This window comes from Salmo trutta, unplaced genomic scaffold (genome assembly GCF_901001165.1).
Source record: "Salmo trutta unplaced genomic scaffold, fSalTru1.1, whole genome shotgun sequence".
NCBI lineage: Eukaryota > Metazoa > Chordata > Actinopteri > Salmoniformes > Salmonidae > Salmo > Salmo trutta.
This window is the reverse complement of record NW_021822713.1, coordinates 118,623-138,984: the sequence shown is the minus strand read 5'-3', so window position 1 is coordinate 138,984 and position 20,362 is coordinate 118,623. Positions and strand designations below refer to the sequence as shown.

Below are 20,362 nucleotides of genomic sequence, written 5' to 3'. Positions count from 1 at the left end.
ACAAAGTCTTGTTGTTGTCTGGTCAATATTGTAAATCTAATAAAGGTGAAAGAAAGTATCATACAAACTCATTCATACAATCTACCCTGTAAAGACATTTATTATACACAGATTTAAAATATCTGTTGATAACAAATGTGTATTTTGTGGTTGTGACCCAGAAACCCATGTTCATTTCTTTTAGGACTGTTCTTATATTGGAAGATGTTGGAGTGAGTCAGAAGATGTTGGAGTGAGTCAGAAGATGATGGAGTGAGTTAGAGGATGTTGGAGTGAGTCAGAAGATGTTGGAGTGAGTCAGAAGATGCTGGAGTGAGTTAGAGGATGTTGGAGTGACTCAGAAGATGTTGGAGTGAGTTAGAAGATGATGGAGCGAGTCAGAAGATGTTGGAGTGAGTCAGAAGATGATGGAGTGAGTTAGAGGATGTTGGAGTGAGTCAGAAGATGTTGGAGTGAGTCAGAAGATGCTGGAGTGAGTTAGAGGATGTTGGAGTGACTCAGAAGATGTTGGAGTGAGTCAGAAGATGTTGGAGTGAGTTAGAAGATGTTGGAGTGAGTCAGAAGATGTTGGAGTGAGTTAGAAGATGTTGGAGTGAGTCAGAAGATGTTGGAGTGAGTTAGAAGATGTTGGAGTGAGTCAGAAGATGTTGGAGTGAGTTAGAAGATGTTGGAGTGTGTCAGAAGATGTTGGAGTGAGTTAGAAGATGTTGGAGTGAGTCAGAAGATGTTGGAGTGAGTTGGAAGATGTTGGAGTGAGTTAGAAGATGTTGGAGTGAGTTAGAAGATGTTGGAGTGAGTTAGAAGATGTTGGAGTGAGTCAGAAGATGTTGGAGTGAGTTAGAAGATGTTGGAGTGAGTTAGATGTTGGAGTGAGTTAGTAGATGTTGGAGTGAGTTAGAGGATGTTGGAGTGAGTTAGAGGATGTTGGAGTGAGTCAGAAGATGTTGGAGTGAGTTAGAGGATGTTGGAGTGAGTTAGAGGATGTTGGAGTGAGTCAGAAGATGTTGGAGTGAGTCAGAAGATGTTGGACTGAGTTAGAGGATGTTAGAGTGAGTTAAAAGATATTGGAGTGAGTTAGAAGATGTTGGAGTGAGTTAGAAGATGTTGGAGTGTGTCAGAAGATGTTGGAGTGAGTTAGAAGATGTTGGAGTGAGTCAGAATATGTTGGAGTGAGTCAGAAGATGTTGGAATGAGTCAGAAGATGTTGGACTGAGTTAGAGGATGTTGGAGTGAGTTAGAGGATGTTGGAGTGAGTTAGAGGATGTTGGAATGAGTTAGAAGATGTTGGAGTGAGTCAGAAGATGTTGGAGTGAGTTAGAAGATGTTGGAGTGAGTCAGAAGATGTTGGAGTGAGTGAGAGGATGTTGGAGTGAGTTAGAGGATGTTGGAGTGAGTTAGAAGATGTTGGAGTTAGTCAGAAGATGTTGGAGTGAGTCAGAAGATGATGGAGTGAGTCAGAAGATGTTGGAGTGAGTCAGAAGATGATGGAGTGAGTCGGAGTGAGTCAGAAGATGTTGGCGTGAGTCAGAAGATGTTGGAGCGAGTCAGAAGATGTAGGAGTGATTTAGAAGATGTTGGAGTGAGTCAGAAGATGACGGCGTGAGTTAGAAGAATTTATTTTTAAAGAATCTACTATTAATGTTAATCCGAGAGACTCTGATATGATGTTTTATTTTGATCCAAATTATATGGATCCTGATTTATCTTTCATGGAAGATTCTTCATCCATAAAATGAAGTGGGCAGAGAACAAACCCCTCTTCACATTATTTAAGATAGAATTTAAATATTATTTAGAAATGTATCAGTAAATGTAAAAACAAAACGCACCATAAAACATTTGGACAAATTGAAAATGTATCTTGATATGTTGGGTTTATATACTGTTGTTTGTATATTTCTGTTTTTTTGTATTTGTTGTGTTCATAATAAAATCTAAAGGCCGACAGGGCAGATTAAATGTACACTTCACAGTCAATCCAGCAGAGAGCGCTCTATCATTATCATTGTTAATCCTAATTACTTGGGAATGGATCTGACGTCAGCAGTCTTAATTGATGGGTGTCAATTAACAAATGAGCAAACATATTAGCATACCTAATTCGACTATCAATAATCGATTCCTCAGTTAATATTAGGCTTCGCCCACCACAATTTTTTTTTTTTTTATTCTCCCAAGTGTTTAGTAAATGTATGTTTTCCGCCGAACTAGGAGTTTGAATCGTGTCAGTTTAACCGCTGTGCCATCTGTAGCTCTGTCTATTTCCATCAGCATGAGTCACTCATGTTAAACTTCCAGGAGCGTTTCCACCCCGTCACACAGCGCTTCCTGGTAGCCGCCGTCGTCACACGGTCCGCTAGGGGTTGTCCGCTGTGTTGCGCTCTACAGCAAACAGCTTCCCTTTAACACGGACAGAGCGCGTCAACTGCTGAACAACAAGCTTTTTCCTTTCTTTATTTTAAATGGAAGTTTAGGACAAAAAAAGGAAGAGTGGGGTGGAATTATATCCGCAGAGTCACAGCTCTACACCGCGACTGACCGTAGAGAAACAGTTATCCCGCTCGGCTGAGGAGAAAAAGCCATGGCTATTATAACCTGCCGAGTGCAGTATTTGGAGGACTCGGACCCTTTCGTGTGTACCAACTTCCCGGAGCCACGGAGACCGCCGCCCTATGATCTTGACGAAAACACCGCCTTGATCGAACAGATAGCCGGGGTTCACAAACTCCTGGAGGCACCGCTGAAGGTCAGTTGTAAAAAAAATTGGACAGCCTCATCCTCTTTCTAAAATAACTTGGTGCGTTCAGGACAATATGCTGTCGACCTACACAGGTGTGATCCCCCCATGGTGATTGACTGGCTGACGTCCATGGTCATGTCGTCCACAACACGGGGTGTTCTTGTCAAAACGAGTCCACCAGTACTTTATTAACACTCCAGTTATTGCATATTTCAAAAAGAAGATAACTTTCCCCAGGGTAAATTATTCATTTATTTAGGTTATCTAAACTTGAACATGCAGGTGAATGATTTATAGGTAGTTGATCAAGGACAGTTTCACCCTCTAGTTTGCTGAAGGTTGTTGATTTTAAACATTATTAAAAACGTATTTGGCTAAAATGCAAATGTTGATTTAGGATTAACACAGAGGGGTGGGAGGAGGAGGTTAACACAGAGGGGTGGGAGGAGGAGGAGGTTAACACAGAGGGGTGGGAGGAGGAGGAGGTTAACACAGAGGGGTGGGAGGAGGAGGAGGTTAACGCAGAGGGGGAGGAGGAGGTTAACGCAGAGGGGTGGGAGGAGGAGGAGGTTAACGCAGAGGGGTGGGAGGAGGAGGAGGTTAACGCAGAGGGGTGGGAGGAGGAGGAGGTTAACGCAGAGGGGTGGGAGGAGGAGGAGGTTAACGCAGAGGGGTGGGAGGAGGAGGAGGTTAACGCAGAGGGGTGGGAGGAGGAGGAGGTTAACGCAGAGGGGTGGGAGGAGGAGGAGGTTAACGCAGAGGGGTGGGAGGAGGAGGAGGTTAACGCAGAGGGGTGGGAGGAGGAGGAGGTTAACGCAGAGGGGTGGGAGGAGGAGGAGGTTTAACGCAGAGGGGTGGGAGGAGGAGGAGGTTAACGCAGAGGGGTGGGAGGAGGAGGTTAACGCAGAGGGGTGGGAGGAGGAGGAGGTTAACGCAGAGGGGTGGGAGGAGGAGGGAGGAGGTTAACGCAGAGGGGTGGGAGGAGGAGGAGGTTAACGCAGAGGGGTGGGAGGAGGAGGAGGTTAACGCAGAGGGGTGGGAGGAGGAGGAGGTTAACGCAGAGGGGTGGGAGGAGGTTAACGCAGAGGAGTGGGAGGAGGTTAACGCAGAGGGGTGGGAGTGGGAGGAGGTTAACGCAGAGGGGTGGGAGTGGGAGGAGGTTAACGCAGAGGGGTGGGAGGAGGTTAACGCAGAGGGGTGGGAGGAGGTTAACACAGAGGTGTGGGAGTGGGAGGAGGTTAACGCAGAGGAGTGGGAGGAGGTTAACGCAGAGGGGTGGGAGGAGGAGGAGGGTAACACAGAGGGGTGGGAGGAGGAGGAGGAGGTTAACACAGAGGGGTGGGAGGAGGAGGAGGAGGTTAACACAGAGGGGGGGGAGGAGGAGGAGGAGGTTAACACAGAGGGGTGGGAGGAGGAGGAGGAGGTTAACACAGAGGGGTGGGAGGAGGAGGAGGAGGTTAACACAGAGGGGTGGGAGGAGGAGGAGGAGGTTAACACAGAGGGGTGGGAGGAGGAGGAGGTTAACACAGAGGGGTGGGAGGAGGAGGAGGTTAACACAGAGGGGTGGGAGGAGGAGGAGGTTAACACAGAGGGGTGGGAGGAGGAGGAGGTTAACACAGAGGGGTGGGAGGAGGAGGAGGTTAACACAGAGGGGTGGGAGGAGGAGGAGGTTAACACAGAGGGGTGGGAGGAGGAGGAGGTTAACACAGAGGGGTGGGAGGAGGAGGAGGTTAACACAGAGGGGTGGGAGGAGGAGGAGGTTAACGCAGAGGGGTGGGAGGAGGAGGAGGTTAACGCAGAGGGGTGGGAGGAGGTTAACGCAGAGGGGTGGGAGTGGGAGGAGGTTAACGCAGAGGGGTGGGAGTGGGAGGAGGTTAACGCAGAGGGGTGGGAGGAGGTTAACGCAGAGGGGTGGGAGGAGGTTAACGCAGAGGGGTGGGAGGAGGTGAACGCAGAGGGGTGGGAGGAGGTTAACGCAGAGGGGTGGGAGGAGGTTAACGCAGAGGGGTGGGAGGAGGTTAACGCAGAGGGGTGGGAGGAGGTTAACGCAGAGGGGTGGGAGGAGGTTAACGCAGAGGGGTGGGAGGAGGTTAACGCAGAGGGGTGGGAGGAGGAGGAGGTTAACGCAGAGGGGTGGGAGGAGGAGGAGGTTAACGCAGAGGGGTCGGACGGGGTCAGGGTTAACACAGAGGGGTCGGACGGGGTTTGGGTTAATAAAGAGGGGTTAACAGGGGCTAACCCCTTCCAACCACTCACAACCCTGTATTTCTCCTCCGTGTATGATTATAACTAGAGACTACTTGTCTCCTTTTGAAAACATTCCTTTACAAATTAACCTAATCACTCCCTTGCCCCGGGGTGAGAGCCTGTGCATCCCAAATGGCACCCTATTCCCTTTAGTGCTCTACTCTAAGGGCTCTGGTCAACATTAGTGCACTATGTAGGGAATAGGGTGCCATTTGGGATGTAAACAAATAGTTCCCGGGCTGTTAGAGAGATAGCATGGAAATGTCAAAACTCGTCTCGTATCAGATAAATGACTCTAAGAGTTATTTCAACGTTGTAGGACTAACAACAATGTTTTTGCTCTGTTCCTTATAGTTTTTGTGGGAATTGTTTTTTATAATTTCAACATAATAACTTGAAAGTTTTTTTTTTCTTCTCTGTTCTTCGTTTTAGTTTGTTAGTTTATTATAGGACAGTGTTTTCTGTTACAGTAGGTGTTTGCTCTGGGTAAGAGCGTCTGCTAAATGACTAAAATGTAAATGTAAATGTGTTTTGATAACCTCTGACCCTCCCCCCCATCCTCTCTCTCTTCCTCCCTGGATGTCAGTTTAGTCTAAGTGTAGTTAATACCCAAGGAAAGGGTGGGATCTGTAAACACAAGATACGCTGCAGGTACCAGCCCTGTAATGCACCGGTCTGGTAGTGGCCCTGTAAAGCAACGCTCCGGTCTGGTAGTGGCCCTGTAACGCCCCGGTCCGGTAGCGGCCCTGTAACGCCCCGGTCCGGTAGCGGCCCTGTAACGCCCCGGTCCGGTAGCGGCCCTGTAACGCCCCGGTCCGGTAGCGGCCCTGTAACGCCCCGGCCCGGTAGCGGCCCTGTAACGCCCCGGCCCGGTAACGCCCCGGCCCGGTAGCGGCCCTGTAACGCCCTGGCCCGGTAGCGGCCCTATATGCACCAGTCTGATACACAGGGATTACCTCCAACATGGCACATTGTTACCTAATATACAGTGCATTTGGAAAGTATTCAGATTCCTTCCCTTTTTCCACATTTTGTTACGTTACAGCCTTATTCTAACATGGATTAAATACACATTTTTGCTCATCAATCTACACACAATACACCATTATGACATCACAATACCCCATAATGACATCACAATACCCCATAATGACAAAGCAAAAAAGGTTTGTATACATGTTTGCAAATGTATAAAAAAAAAAAAAGATTCCTTATTTACATAAGTATTCAGAACCTTTTGTTATGAGACTCGAAATTGAGCTCAGGTGCATCCTGTTTCCATTGATCATCCTTGAGATGTTTCTTCAACTTGATTGGTGTCCACCTGTGCTAAATTCAATTGATTGGACATGATTTGGAAAGGCACACACCTGTTTATATAAGGTCCCACAGTTGACAGTGCATGTCAGAGCAAAAACCGAGCCATGAGGTCGAAGGAATTGTCCGTAGAGCTCCGAGACAGGATTGTGTCGAGGCACAGATCTGGGGAAGGATACCAAAACATTTCTGCAGCATTGAAGGTCCCCAAGAACAGAGTGGCCTCCATCGTTCAAAAATTGAAGAAGTTGGGAACCACTAAGACTCTTCCTAGAGCTGGCTGGCCAGGCAAACTGAGCAATCGGGGGAGAAGGGCCTTGGTCAGGGAGGTGACAAAGATCCTGATGGTCACTTTGACAGAGCTCCAGAATTCCTCTGTGGAGATAGGAGAACCTTCCAGAAGGGCAACCATCTCTGCAGCTCTCCACCAATCAGGCCTTTATGGTAGAGTGGCCAGACGGAAGCCACTCCTCAGTAAAAGGCACATGACAGCCCACTTGGAATTTGCCAAAAACCACCTAAAGGACTCTGACCATGAGGAACAAGATTCTCTGGTCTGATGACACCAAGATTGAACTCTTTGGCCTGAATGCCAAGTGTCATGTCTGGAGGAAACCTGGCACCATCCCTACGGTGAAGCATGGTGGTGGCAGCATCATGCTGTGGTGTTTTTCAGCGGCAAGAACTGGGATACTAGTCAGGATCGAGGGAAAGATGAACGGAGCAAAGTACAGAGATCCTTGATGAAAACCTGCTCCAGAACGTTCAGGACCTCAGACGGGGTCAAAGGTTCACCTTCCAACAGGACAACGACCGTAAGCGCACAGCCAAGACAACGCAGGAGTGGCTTTGGGACAAATCTCTGAATGTGCTTGAGTGGCCCATCCAGATCCCAAACTCATTGTACCTAAACTGTATGTGTGAACATGTGTATGCAGGGCCCAGCTGTAAAAGAGACCTTGGTCTCCGTCTGTGTTCCTTGTTGAAATACAGGTATAATAATAATAATAATAATAATACTTCAACCCGATCGAACATCTCTGGAGAGACCTGAAAATAGCTGTGCAGCGATGCTCCCCATCCAACCTGACAGAGCTTGAGAAGATCTGTTGAGAAGAATGGGAGAAACTCCCCAAACGCAGGTGTGCCAAGCTTGTAGCGTCATACCCAAGAAGACTCGAGGCTGTAATCGCTGTCAAAGGTGCTTCAACGAAGTACTGCGTTAAGGGTCTGAATACTAAAATGTGATGTTTTGTTATTTTTAGTAAATTAGCAAAACTTTCTTAACGTATTTTGGCTTTCATTATGGGGTATTGTGATGTCATTATGGGGTATTGTGATGTCATTATTGTGAGTAGATAAGGGGGGGAAAAAACAATTTAATCAATTTTAGAATAAGGCTGTAAAGTAACAATTTTAGAATAAGGCTGTAAAGTAACAATGTGGAAAAAGTGAAGGGGTCTGAATACTTTCTGAGTGCACTGTAGTGCACTGCTTTTGACCAGGGCTCACAGGGAAGTATTGCACTATATAGGGAGTAGGTTGATATTTGGGGCACACGAAGGCATGGGAAGCCAAAGGCACTACTGGAATAGTGTGGATGGTATTATAATAGTGTCATATTCTGGTGAGATGAGGTATTGGAATGCTGCTTCCTCCTAGTTCTAGCCTGGTCCCAGATCAGGTATTAGAATGCTACTTCCTCCTAGTTCTAGCCTGGTCCCAGATCAGGTATTAGAATGCTGCTTCCTCCTAGTTCTAGCCTGGTCCCAGATCAGGTATTAGAATGCTGCTTCCTCCTACTTCTAGCCTGGTCACAGATCAGGTAATTGAATGCTGCTTCCTCCTAGTTCTAGCCTGGTCACAGATCAGGTATTAGAATGCTGCTTCCTCCTAGTTCTAGCCTGGTCCCAGATCAGGTATTAGAATGCTGCTTCCTCCTAGTTCTAGCCTGGTCACAGATCAGGTAATGGAATGCTGCTTCCTCTTAGTTCTAGCCTGGTCACAGATCAGGTATTAGAATGCTGCTTCCTCCTAGTTCTAGCCTGGTCCCAGATCAGGTAATAGAATGCTGCTTCCTCCTAGTTCTAGCCTGGTCCCAGATCAGGTAGTACTCTTGCGAACTCCGTTACTGGCATTGTGATGTCACAGTTGCAGAAGAAGTTAAGAGAGCAGGAACAGACCCAGGCTAGCTTCCTCCCTCATAACGTGGTGCTCACTGGAGCTTAATACCTTCTGCAGTGTTTAGATACCTGGTTATTTGTGGTATGCTTGATTATTATTTATTTTTTTCTGCTCCCTCCCTTGGTTGGCATTGTTGTCATTCTGTCTATACAATCTGGATTGGTTGGTATTTAATAAAGGTTGTTGAGGCTGTTAGGCTGCATACTTTAATGTGATAATGTCTGTAGAATGTATGTAACCTACAGTACCTGTCAAAAGTTTAGACACACCTGCTCATTCATGGTGGGAACCGCACATGCGGAGATCATCCGTTCACTTACTCTGCGTCTCACAAAGACACGGCGGTTGGAACCAAAAAAAAATCTCAAATTTGGACTCATCAGACCAAAGGACAGATTTCCACCGGTCTTAATCAAATCAAACTTTATTTGTAACATGCGCCGAATACAACAAGTGTAGACCTTACCGTGAAATGCTTACTTACAAGTCCTTAACCAACAGTGCAGTTCATGAAGAAGAAAATATTTACCAAGTAGGCTAAAATTAAAAGTAATAATTAAAAGTAACACAATAATAATAACAATAACGAGGCTATATACAGGGGGCACCGGTACCGAGTCAGTGTGCAGGGGTACAGGCTAGTTGAGGTCATCTGTACATGTAGGTGGGGGCAAAGGGTACAGGCTAGTTGAGGTAATCTGTATGTGTAGGTGGGGGCAAAGGGTACAGGCTCGTTGAGGTCATCTGTACATGTAGGTGGGGGCAAAGGGTACAGGCTCGTTGAGGACATCTGTACATGTAGGTGGGGGTGTAGTGACTATGCGTAAGTAACAAACGGCGAGTAGCAGCAGTGTACAAGAAGGGGGGGGGGGGGGTCAATGTAAATTGTCCGGTGGCGATTTTTATGAATTGTTCATCAGTCTAATGGCTTGGGGTTAGAAGCTGTTGAGGAGCCTTTTGGTCCTAGACTTGACTGATGTTGACTGTGTATATGCCTGTTTGTGTAAATATTTCACTACACCCCCCTGACATGGCTGTCCCTGTATTTGTTCCGTCCCAGTTGGAGGAGTGTGCTCTGCAGATGGCCCCCAATGGGAACTACCTGGACCTGGACCTATCTCTGGGGGAACAGAAAGACGATGTGGAACAGCTCTATGACGACGTGGCGTAAGGACACCTCTCCTTCTCTCCCTTCCTCCTTCTATCCTCTGTTTGACCTCTCCTTCTCTCCCTTCCTCCTTCTCTCCTCTGTTTGACCTCTCCTTCTCTCCCTTCCTCCTTCTCTCCCCTGTTTGACCTCTCCTTTTCTCCCTTCCTCCTTCTCTCCCCTGTTTGACCTCTCCTTCTCTCCCTTCCTCCTTCTCTCCTCTGTTTGACCTCTCCTTCTCTCCCTTCCTCCTTCTCTCCTCTGTTTGACCTCTCCTTCTCTCCCTTCCTCCTTCTCTCCTCTGTTTGACCTCTCCTTCTCTCCCTTCCTCCTTCTCTCCTCTGTTTGACCTCTCCTTCTCTCCCTTCCTCCTTCTCTCCCCTGTTTGACCTCTCCTTCTCTCCCTTCCTCCTTCTCTCCCCTGTTTGACCTCTCCTTTTCTCCCTTCCTCCTTCTCTCCCCTGTTTGACCTCTCCTTCTCTCCCTTCCTCCTTCTCTCCCCTGTTTGACCTCTCCTTTTCTCCCTTCCTCCTTCTCTCCCCTGTTTGACCTCTCCTTCTCTCCCTTCCTCCTTCTCTCCCCTGTTTGACCTCTCCTTCTCTCCCTTCCTCCTTCTCTCCCCTGTTTGACCTCTCCTTCTCTCCCCTGTTTGACCTCTCCTTCTGTCCTTTTCGTACATACACACATATAAACACATACTTCTGTTCTGCCAGCTCAGCTCAGACAATCATGTCGGGAAACCCGTGTCACTTCTTTCATTCAGGGTGAACCATGAGTTCTACAGTAACACAACATGAAGACAGTCAGGGTGGACCATGAGTTCTACAATAACACAACATGAAGACACAGTCAGGGTGAACCATGAGTTCTACAGTAACACAACATGAAGACAGTCAGGGTGGACCATGAGTTCTACAATAACACAACATGAAGACACAGTCAGGGTGAACCATGAGTTCTACAGTAACACAACATGAAGACAGTCAGGGTGGACCATGAGTTCTACAATAACACAACATGAAGACACAGTCAGGGTGTTTCAGGGTGGACCATGAGTTCTACAGCAACACAACATGAAGACAGTCAGGGTGGACCATGAGTTCTACAGCAACACAACATGAAGACACAGTCAGGGTGAACCATGAGTTCTACAGTAACACAACATGAAGACAGTCAGGGTGAACCATGAGTTCTACAGTAACACAACATGAAGACAGTCAGGGTGGACCATGAGTTCTACAGTAACACAACATGAAGACACAGTCAGGGTGTTTCAGGGTGGACCATGAGTTCTACAGTAACACAACATGAAGACACAGTCAGGGTGTTTCAGGGTGAACCATGAGTTCTACAGTAACACAACATGAAGACAGTCAGGGTGAACCATGAGTTCTACAGTAACACAACATGAAGACACTTTCAGGGTGGACCATGAGTTCTACAGCAACGCAACATGAAGACGCAGTCAGGGTGGACCATGAGTTCTACAGTAACACAACATGAAGACACAGTCAGGGTGTTTCAGGGTGGACCATGAGTTCTACAGCAACGCAACATGAAGACGCAGTCAGGGTGGACCATGAGTTCTACAGCAACGCAACATGAAGACGCAGTCAGGGTGGACCATGAGTTCTACAGTAACACAACATGAAGACACAGTCAGGGTGTTTCAGGGTGGACCATGAGTTCTACAGCAACGCAACATGAAGACGCAGTCAGGGTGGACCATGAGTTCTACAGTAACACAACATGAAGACAGTCAGGGTGGACCATGAGTTCTACAGTAACACAACATGAAGACACAGTCAGGGCGTTTCAGGGTGAACCATGAGTTCTACAGTAACACAACATGAAGACACAGTCAGGGTGTTTCAGGGTGAACCATGAGTTCTACAGCAACATGATAGGGTCAGGGTTCCTAGTCGTTGATGCTACAGTATCTCTGTCTTCTGTCCGAGCTGAGTTTCTAGCTGAGTTTAACAAGATTTGTCCATGTTGCAGGATGAAGTGAGTCATTTTACTGAGATATGAAATGTCACTGACTGGAGTGATGCCACGTAGGAGTTAGGTAGACAGAGGGACTTTTTTTGTGTTAGTTTTAGGTGTGAAATGCAGAATGATAGGACCAGTTCCAATTTAAGTTGTCTTTCTCCTGTGCTTCAGTAGTAATCCAGCTTTCTATCCACCAGTCTCCTTCTCTCAGTGTAGAACATTCTAGACTAGTGTAGAACATTCTAGACTAGTGTAGAACACGTCTCTGACAAAAGCTTTCCAGAACTTGCAAACTGCTTTTTATACTGTTGAGCATACCTTGTGTCAATTGAAGCTTATCCTCAATACTGACTAAACTAAACTAATGTTGTTTTCTAAAGCAAGAAATAGACCTTTGAAACTTTCACCTATTACTACATGTCAGGGCAATGAGATTGAGACTGTAACCTCATATAAATATCTGGGAATTTTAATTGATGACGGCCTCTCTTTTTTAAATTGCATATTCAACAACTTATAAAACAAATTGATGCTGAAATTGGATTTTATTTTAGGAATGAGGCCTGTTTTTGTTTTGAAGCCAGAAGGAGGCTAGTATCAGCTACATTTATGCCTTTACTAGACTATGGGGATATTTTATGTATGAATGCTTCCGCTCAGTGTTTGAGATCAATTGACACCCTTTACCATGGCACTTTGAGATTTATTTTAAACTGCAAAACCCTTATGCACCACTGTACTTTGTATACCAGGGTTGGCTGGCCTTCTCTAGTCACTCGTAGGCTCAGTCACTGGTATACTTTTATTTATAAAGCCATTTTGGGTTTACTACCTTTTTTTTTATTTTGGCATTTTTACTGTTCAGAAATGTGGTGGGTACTCTCTTCATTCGCTGGACTTTATCCTGCTAACTGTTCCAAATGTCCGAACTGAATTTGGTAAAAGGGCTTTTATGTACTCTGCGCCATTGGCTAGGAACGCCTTACAAAATACTTTGAAATTTTCTGTTTTTGATTTTGTTATACTCTTGTGAATTCTATGTTTTTTACTAGATTACTTGTAGTTTTTCATGTTGTTTGTCTGTCATTTTTGTAATGACTTGGTGCTGCCTATCTTGGCCAGGACGCTCTTGAAAAAGAGATTTTAAATCTCAATGAGCCCTTCTTGGTTAAATAAAGGTTCAATTAAACAATTCTAGAGCATTGTAGAGTAGTGTAGAGCATTGTAGAGTAGTGTAGAGTAGTGTAGAGCATTGTAGAGTAGTGTAGAGCATTGTAGAGTAGTGTAGAGCATTGGTTCCCAACCTTTTACTGTACCACCAACTGCGTTTCGCTCTGCCCTGAAGTACCCCTTGTGTATTTTACCAGTAGGCCTGTGGTCTAATGAGTCTTCTCAAGTACCCCCCGCGGATAGGCAAAGTACCCCCGCGGATAGGCCAAGTACCCCCGGGGGTCCTAGTATCCCTAGTTTGGAATCATCGGTGAATAGCATGGAGCTGTGAGGAGAGATGCTGGGTACACGGTGCTCTGTGAGGAGAGATGCTGGGTACACGGTGCTCTGTGCTTCAGTCTCTCGCTCTGTTGCTCATGTCCAGACGGGTGTGTCAGTCATCATGTCCCTGTGAAGTGGCCCTCTAAATCTCTTCCCACATCTCAATCAGCTCGAGGAGACGCAGAGGGAGAACAAGAGACAGAAACACACACACGCGGGCAGACAGACGTATGGCCACGTGCAAACACACACACACACACACATTCTCCACCAGCTAGTTGCTAAAGTGGAAAGGTGTCAAGTTCCAACAGACAACAGTATTGTTGATGACAACCTAGTCCTCTTTAAACTCACAGGATGAAAATAGAGTCTGGGGGGCGGGGGGGGGGGGGGGGGGAGAGTGTGAAAAATACCTTTCTAGAACACAGGAAGATGTGATTACTACACAGAACCAGTCTGGAGGACTAAAGACCTTTTCTAGAACACAGGAAGATGTGATTACAACACAGAACCAGTCTGGAGGTCTAAGGACCTTTTCTAGAACTTTCCAAGATGTGATTACTACACAGAACCAGTCTGGAGGAGTAGATACTATAAACCTTAGGACTTCTTCAGTAGACCAGGCATTATCTCCCTTATAATGCTTTGTTACAGGTCTGATGTTGGTACATGACTCCTTGCAGAACTAGATTTTGGGGGCCGTTGCATTAGGAGCAGGTCTGATGTTGGTACATGACCTTTGTAGAACTAGATTTTAGGGCCGTTGCATTAGGAGCGGGTCTGATGTTGGTACATGACTCCTTGTAGAACTAGATTTTAGGGCCGTTGCATTAGGAGCGGGTCTGATGTTGGTACATGACTCCTTGTAGAACTAGATTTTAGGGCCGTTGCATTAGGAGCGGGTCTGATGTTGGTACATGACTCCTTGTAGAACTAGATTTTGGGGCTGTTGCATTAGGAGCGGGTCTGATGTTGGTACATGACTCCTTGTAGAACTAGATTTTAGGGCCGTTGCATTAGGAGCAGGTCTGATGTTGGTACATGACTCCTTGTAGAACTAGATTTTAGGGCCGTTGCATTAGGAGCGGGTCTGATGTTGGTACATGACTCCTTGTAGAACTAGATTTTGGGGCTGTTGCATTAGGAGCAGGTCTGATGTTGGTACATGACGGTCGGGCTGCCTTCTGAGAATCCGTAGGCGAGCGAGGAAACTCCCACTGCGGTCCGTTCTACTGGCTAACGTGCAATCATTGGAAAATAAAATTGATGACTTACGATTATCCTACCATCGGGACATTTTAAAAACGGTAATATCTTCTGTTTCACCGAGTCGTGGCTGAATGACGACACGGATAATATAGAGCTGGCTTTTCCATTCACCTTCAAAACAGAGAAGAAGATACACCTGGTAAGACGAGGAGTGGGGGTGTGTGTATTTGTCAATAACAGTTGGTTCGCAATGTCTAATATTAAAGAAGTCTCGAGGTATTGCTCGCCTGAGGTAGTGTTATCTACAGCTTATCATGAGGTACTCTATCTACCAAGAGAGTTCTCATCTGTATTATTCATAGCCGTCTATTTACCACCACAGACCGATGCTGGCACTAAGACCGCTCTCAACCAACTCTCTATAAGGCCATAAGAAAACAAGAAAATGCTCATCCAGAAGTGGTGCTCCTAGTGGCCGGGGACTTTAATGCAGGCTAACTTAATTCACTTTTACCAAATTTTTACCAGCATGTCACATGTGCAACCAGGGGAACAAAAATCCTAGACCACCTTTACTCCACACACAGAGATGCGTACAAAGCTCTCCCTCACCATCCATTTAGCAAATCTGACCATAATTCAATCCTCCTGCTTACAAGCAAAAACTAAAGCAGGAAGTACCAGTGACTCGCTCAATACGGAAGTGGTCAGATGACGCGGATGCTAAACTACAGGACTGTTTTGCTAGCACAGACTGGAATATGTTCCGGGATTCATCCAATGGCATTGAGGAGTATACCACTTCAGTCATGGCTTCATCAATAAGTGCATCGACGCCGTTGTCCTCGCAGTGACAGTACGTACATACCCCAACCAGAAGCCATGGATTACAGGCAACATCCACATCGAGCTAAAGGCTAGAGCTGCCGCTTTCAAGGAGCGGGACACTAATCCGTAAGCCTATAAGAAATCCCGCTATGCCCTCAGACAAACCATCAAACAGGCAAAGCGTCAATACAGGATTAAGATTGAATCCTACTACACCGGCTCTGACGCTTGTCGGACGAGGCAGGGCTTGAAAACTATTACGGACTACAAAGGGAAACCCAGATGCGAGCTGCCCAGTGACGCGGGCCTACCAGACAAACTAAATGGCTTTTTTATGCTCGCTTCAAGGCAAGCAACACTGAAGCATGCACAAGAGCACCAGCTGTTCTAGATGACTGTGTGATAACACTCTCCTTAGCCGGTGTGAGCAAGACCTTTTTAAGCAGCTCAACATTCACAAAGCCGCTGGGACAGACGGATTACCAGGACATGTTCTCAAAGCATGCGCAGACCAACTGTCAAGTGTCTTCACTGACATTTTCAACCTCTTCCTGACCGAGTCTGTAATACCTACATGTTTCAAGCAGACCACCATAGTCCCTGTGCCCAAGGAAGCGAAGGTAACCTGCCTAAATGATTACCACCCCGTAGCACTCACGTCGGTAGCCATGAAGTGCTTTGACAGGTCCCCTTGTTGAACTAGATTTTGGGACGGTTGTATGAGGAGCAGGTCTGATGTTGAAACAGTTAGACTTTTGAAACTGGGACCTTTATGAGTCTCTCAGTGTGTTGAGACTGGGACCTTTATGAGTCTGTCAGTGGGTTGAGACTGGGACCTTTATGAGTCTGTCAGTGGGTTGAGACTGGGACCTTTATGAGTCTGTCAGTGGGTTGAGACTGGGGGACATACGAGTCTGTCAGTGGGTTGAGACTGGGGGACATACGAGTCTGTCGGTGGGTTGAGACTGGGGGACATACCAGTCTGTCGGTGGGTTGAGACTGGGGGACATACGAGTCCGTCAGTGGGTTGAGACTGGGGGGACATACGAGTCCGTCAGTGGGTTGGTACTCCATACAAAACGTTTCCTCCTCAGTATTCATATAGACATCAAGTACGTTTCTCCCCAGAACAGACTGTGATTGTCTTCCTGCGACTAGCACTGTATCATCTATGGGCCCCTTTCATTAACTTGTGCCTGAATCTGATTTGAATCTGATTTGACCTCACAAAGCATTCTGTCTTTCCTCTCTAGTTCACGTGACGTTATTTGCATCCCAAATAGCACCCACTTCTCTATACAGCACACTACCTTTCGCTAGAGCCCTATGGGAATAAGGTTCTATTTGGGATGTAGACAAAGAGGTGTTTTGTCCCGCTGTTCCCTGTGACATTCTCTACCCCTCCCGAGGGGCGGAGCACGGATCATTCATATCTACATCACCTCAGTCTAGAAGCAGCAGCTGCTGCATCACCTCAGTCTAGAAGCAGCAGCTGCAGCATCACCTCAGTCTAGAAGCAGCAGCTGCAGCATCACCTCAGTCTAGAAGCAGCAGCAGCTGCAGCATCACCTCAGTCTAGAAGCAGCAGCAGCTGCAGCATCACCTCAGTCTAGAAGCAGCAGCAGCTGCAGCATCACCTCAGTCTAGAAGCAGCAGCAGCTGCAGCATCACCTCAGTCTAGAAGCAGCAGCAGCTGCTGCATCACCTCAGTCTAGAAGCAGCAGCTGCTGCATCACCTCAGTTTAGAAGCAGCAGCTGCTGCATCACCTCAGTTTAGAAGCAGCAGCTGCTGCATCACCTCAGTTTAGAAGCAGCAGCTGCTGCATCACCTCAGTTTAGAAGCAGCAGCTGCTGCATCACCTCAGTTTAGAAGCAGCAGCTGCTGCATCACCTCAGTTTAGAAGCAGCAGCAGCTGCTGCATCACCTCAGTTTAGAAGCAGCAGCAGCTGCTGCATCACCTCAGTCTAGAAGCAGCAGCAGCTGCTGCATCACCTCAGTCTAGAAGCAGCAGCAGCTGCTGCATCACCTCAGTCTAGAAGCAGCAGCAGCTGCTGCATCACCTCAGTCTAGAAGCAGCAGCAGCTGCTGCATCACCTCAGTCTAGAAGCAGCAGCATCACCTCAGTCTAGAAGCAGCAGCATCACCTCAGTCTAGAAGCAGCAGCTGCTGCATCACCTCAGTTTAGAAGCAGCAGCTGCTGCATCACCTCAGTTTAGAAGCAGCAGCTGCTGCATCACCTCAGTTTAGAAGCAGCAGCAGCTGCTGCATCACCTCAGTTTAGAAGCAGCAGCAGCTGCTGCATCACCTCAGTCTAGAAGAAGCAGCAGCTGCTGCATCACCTCAGTCTAGAAGCTGCTGCATCACCTCAGTCTAGAAGCAGCAGCTGCTGCGTCACCTCAGTCTAGAAGCAGCAGCTGCTGCGTCACCTCAGTCTAGAAGCAGCAGCTGCTGCGTCACCTCAGTCTAGAAGCAGCAGCTGCTGCGTCACCTCAGTCTAGAAGCAGCAGCTGCTGCGTCACCTCAGTCTAGAAGCAGCAGCTGCTGCGTCACCTCAGTCTAGAAGCAGCAGCTGCTGCGTCACCTCAGTCTAGAAGCAGCAGCGTCACCTCAGTCTAGAAGCAGCAGCTGCAGCGTCACCTCAGTCTAGAAGCAGCAGCGTCACCTCAGTCTATAAGCAGCAGCAGGCTGACAACATGAACGGGAGAGACCTACAGGCCGCCTAAAATGACCGAACCGACTCTGAGGGGGGAAAAACGTCACGATCAGCCATCTGTAACGTGTTTGATTTGGAAGCAGGTCTCCCCTGTTAGAACTACTGAGACATGTTACTTCTGTTGTTGCAGCCGGAGTCCACGACTGCCTCCCAAATGCCTGCCTTTATGGTCCACTACTTTTGACCCGGGGGCCCTAAAGGGCTCTGGCCACAAGTAGTACACTGTTTTGGGCATAGGCTGCCATTTTGTGACACACTCCTGGTTAACTGGTCTTATGAACATGGAGGGAGGGAGGGAGGGAGATCATTTGAAGGACCTGGAAAATGGCAGGGTGCTAATTGTCATGTGAGTCGGTCAGCTTGTATATGTGATGACGACGTTTAATATATGAAGAGTACTTACAGCACACACACTCCCTGACACAGCGTAGTCTCCATACCTCTCTCTAGTCTCTCTGCTCTTCTCCTCTGCTCCCTTCCAGAACTTTACATAGTGTATAATCCCTGCTGGACCAGCCGTCGTCGTGTTTATTGGGATGGCAGTCCAGGGTAGCAGGAGATATCTAGTGTCTAGTCCCATCTGTGTTAGCGCTCAGACAGAGGAGAATCTCAACTCGGTGAATCTCTCCAGCCACGTTACTATGTGGAATGGTTTGCTCTTAGAACGGAAAATTAACTGACATAATGCAGTGTGTGTTTCGGGCACCGTTCCCCTGGTTAGTGGGCCGTATTGAGCCACGTCCCCTGTGTTTCGGGCACCGTTCCCCTGGTTAGTGGGCCGTATTGAGCCACGTCCCCTGTGTTTCGGGCACCGTTCCCCTGGCAGTGGGCCGTATTGAGCCACGTCCCCTGTGTTTCGGGCACCGTTCCCCTGGCAGTGGGCCGTATTGAGCCACGTCCCCTGTGCTTCGGTCACCGTTCCCCTGGCAGTGGGCCGTATTGAGCCACGTCCCCTCTATGGATATTTCTCCCTATGACCTGATGTTATTGACTAACTGATACTGTCACTTCTTTATGGTTCGACTAGATCAACTCTCTCTCCTCTCTATTTACTAGTCCTCTCTCTTTATTCACTAAAGTATTCTCTCTCTCTATCCTATCTATCTATCTCGCTCTCTCGCTCTCTCGCTCTCTATTTGTAAAAGTATTCTCTCTCTCTCCTCCTCTCTGTTTACTAAATAAGTGTCTCTCTCTCTCTCTCTCTCTCTCTCTCTCTCTCTCCTCCACAGTAAAGGGAAGAAACCCATCCTGATCCTGAGAACTCAGCTATCTGTCAGAGTCCACTCCATTCTAGGTAAGAATCCGCTCCTCCTTTTCCATCCCGCCGTCCCACTTGAAACGAAGACCATATCATGAAGGCTTTATAGAGCGTTCATGAAGCATTCCTAAATGCTTCAAAAGCACTTCATAGATGTTTAACAGCAAGATGTTTGCTTATGAGTGATTTCTGAACCATCTATAAACACCTTATAAAGTGTTTATGAAGTCTTTAGTTAGGATTCCTTTTCCATCCGTCTATTGCAGTGTGTATTTGACTCAGGGGGGGACAGTAGCAGTGTGTATATCCCATCTCTCCTGTAATCTGTAATGGACCCAGCCACCGTGGCCTCCAGTGGCAAAGTCCCAAATGTCTTCCTATTGCCGATAAGGCTCTGGTCAAAGTAGTGTAGTGTATATAGGGAATATCCTGCCATTTGGGACCCTTACAATAGCTTCCATTGACCTCTATGAGCTGTAACTCTCCATTTGGGACCCTTCCAGTAGCTTCCATTGGCCTCTATGAGCTGTAACTCCATTTGGGACCCTTCCAGTAGCTTCCATTGACCTCTATGAGCTGTAACTCTCCATTTGGGACCCTTCCAGTAGCTTCCATTGGCCTCTATGAGCTGTAACTCTCCATTTGGGACCCTTCCAGTAGCTTCCATTGACCTCTATGAGCTGTAACTCTCCATTTGGGACCCTTCCAGTAGCTTCCATTGACCTCTATGAGCTGTAACTCTCCATTTGGGACCCTTCCAGTAGCTTCCATTGACCTCTATGAGCTGTAACTCTCCATTTGGGACCCTTCCAGTAGCTTCCATTGGCCTCTATGAGCTGTAACTCTCCATTTGGGACCCTTCCAGTAGCTTCCATTGACCTCTATGAGCTGTAACTCCATTTGGGACCCTTCCAGTAGCTTCCATTGACCTCTATGAGCTGTAACTCCAGTTGGGACCCTTCCAGTAGCTTCCATTGGCCTCTATGAGCTGTAACTCTCCATTTGGTACCCTTCCAGTAGCTTCCATTGGCCTCTATGAGCTGTAACTCCATTTGTCACTGCAGCGCTGACATCATCATAATCACACTCCTCTTTCCACTCCAGGCGTAAAACTGTTTTTATTTTCCAAGTGCATTGTGGGTGAGAGGGGGCGGGGGGGGGGAGAATGCCCCGTTGTCCAAGGCAGTAGTGCTTAACTGGCTCTGATAATTTTGTCTGGAGTTTTCTTCCCTTCT

The 20,362-nt window shown here is 47.3% G+C and overlaps 1 protein-coding gene across 1 annotated transcript in view; it reads left to right on the top strand.

Moving 5' to 3' along the window:
• Nucleotides 1–2,287: 2,287 nt before the first annotated feature.
• Nucleotides 2,288–20,362, top strand: part of LOC115183975 (FH1/FH2 domain-containing protein 1) — a gene marked incomplete at its 3' end in the record, with an annotated part of 63,993 nt that continues 45,918 nt past the window's right edge. The window contains 3 exon segments of the mRNA XM_029744963.1: nt 2,288–2,746; nt 9,549–9,655; nt 19,099–19,163. Of these exon segments, the coding sequence (XP_029600823.1) occupies nt 2,582–2,746; nt 9,549–9,655; nt 19,099–19,163 (337 nt within the window).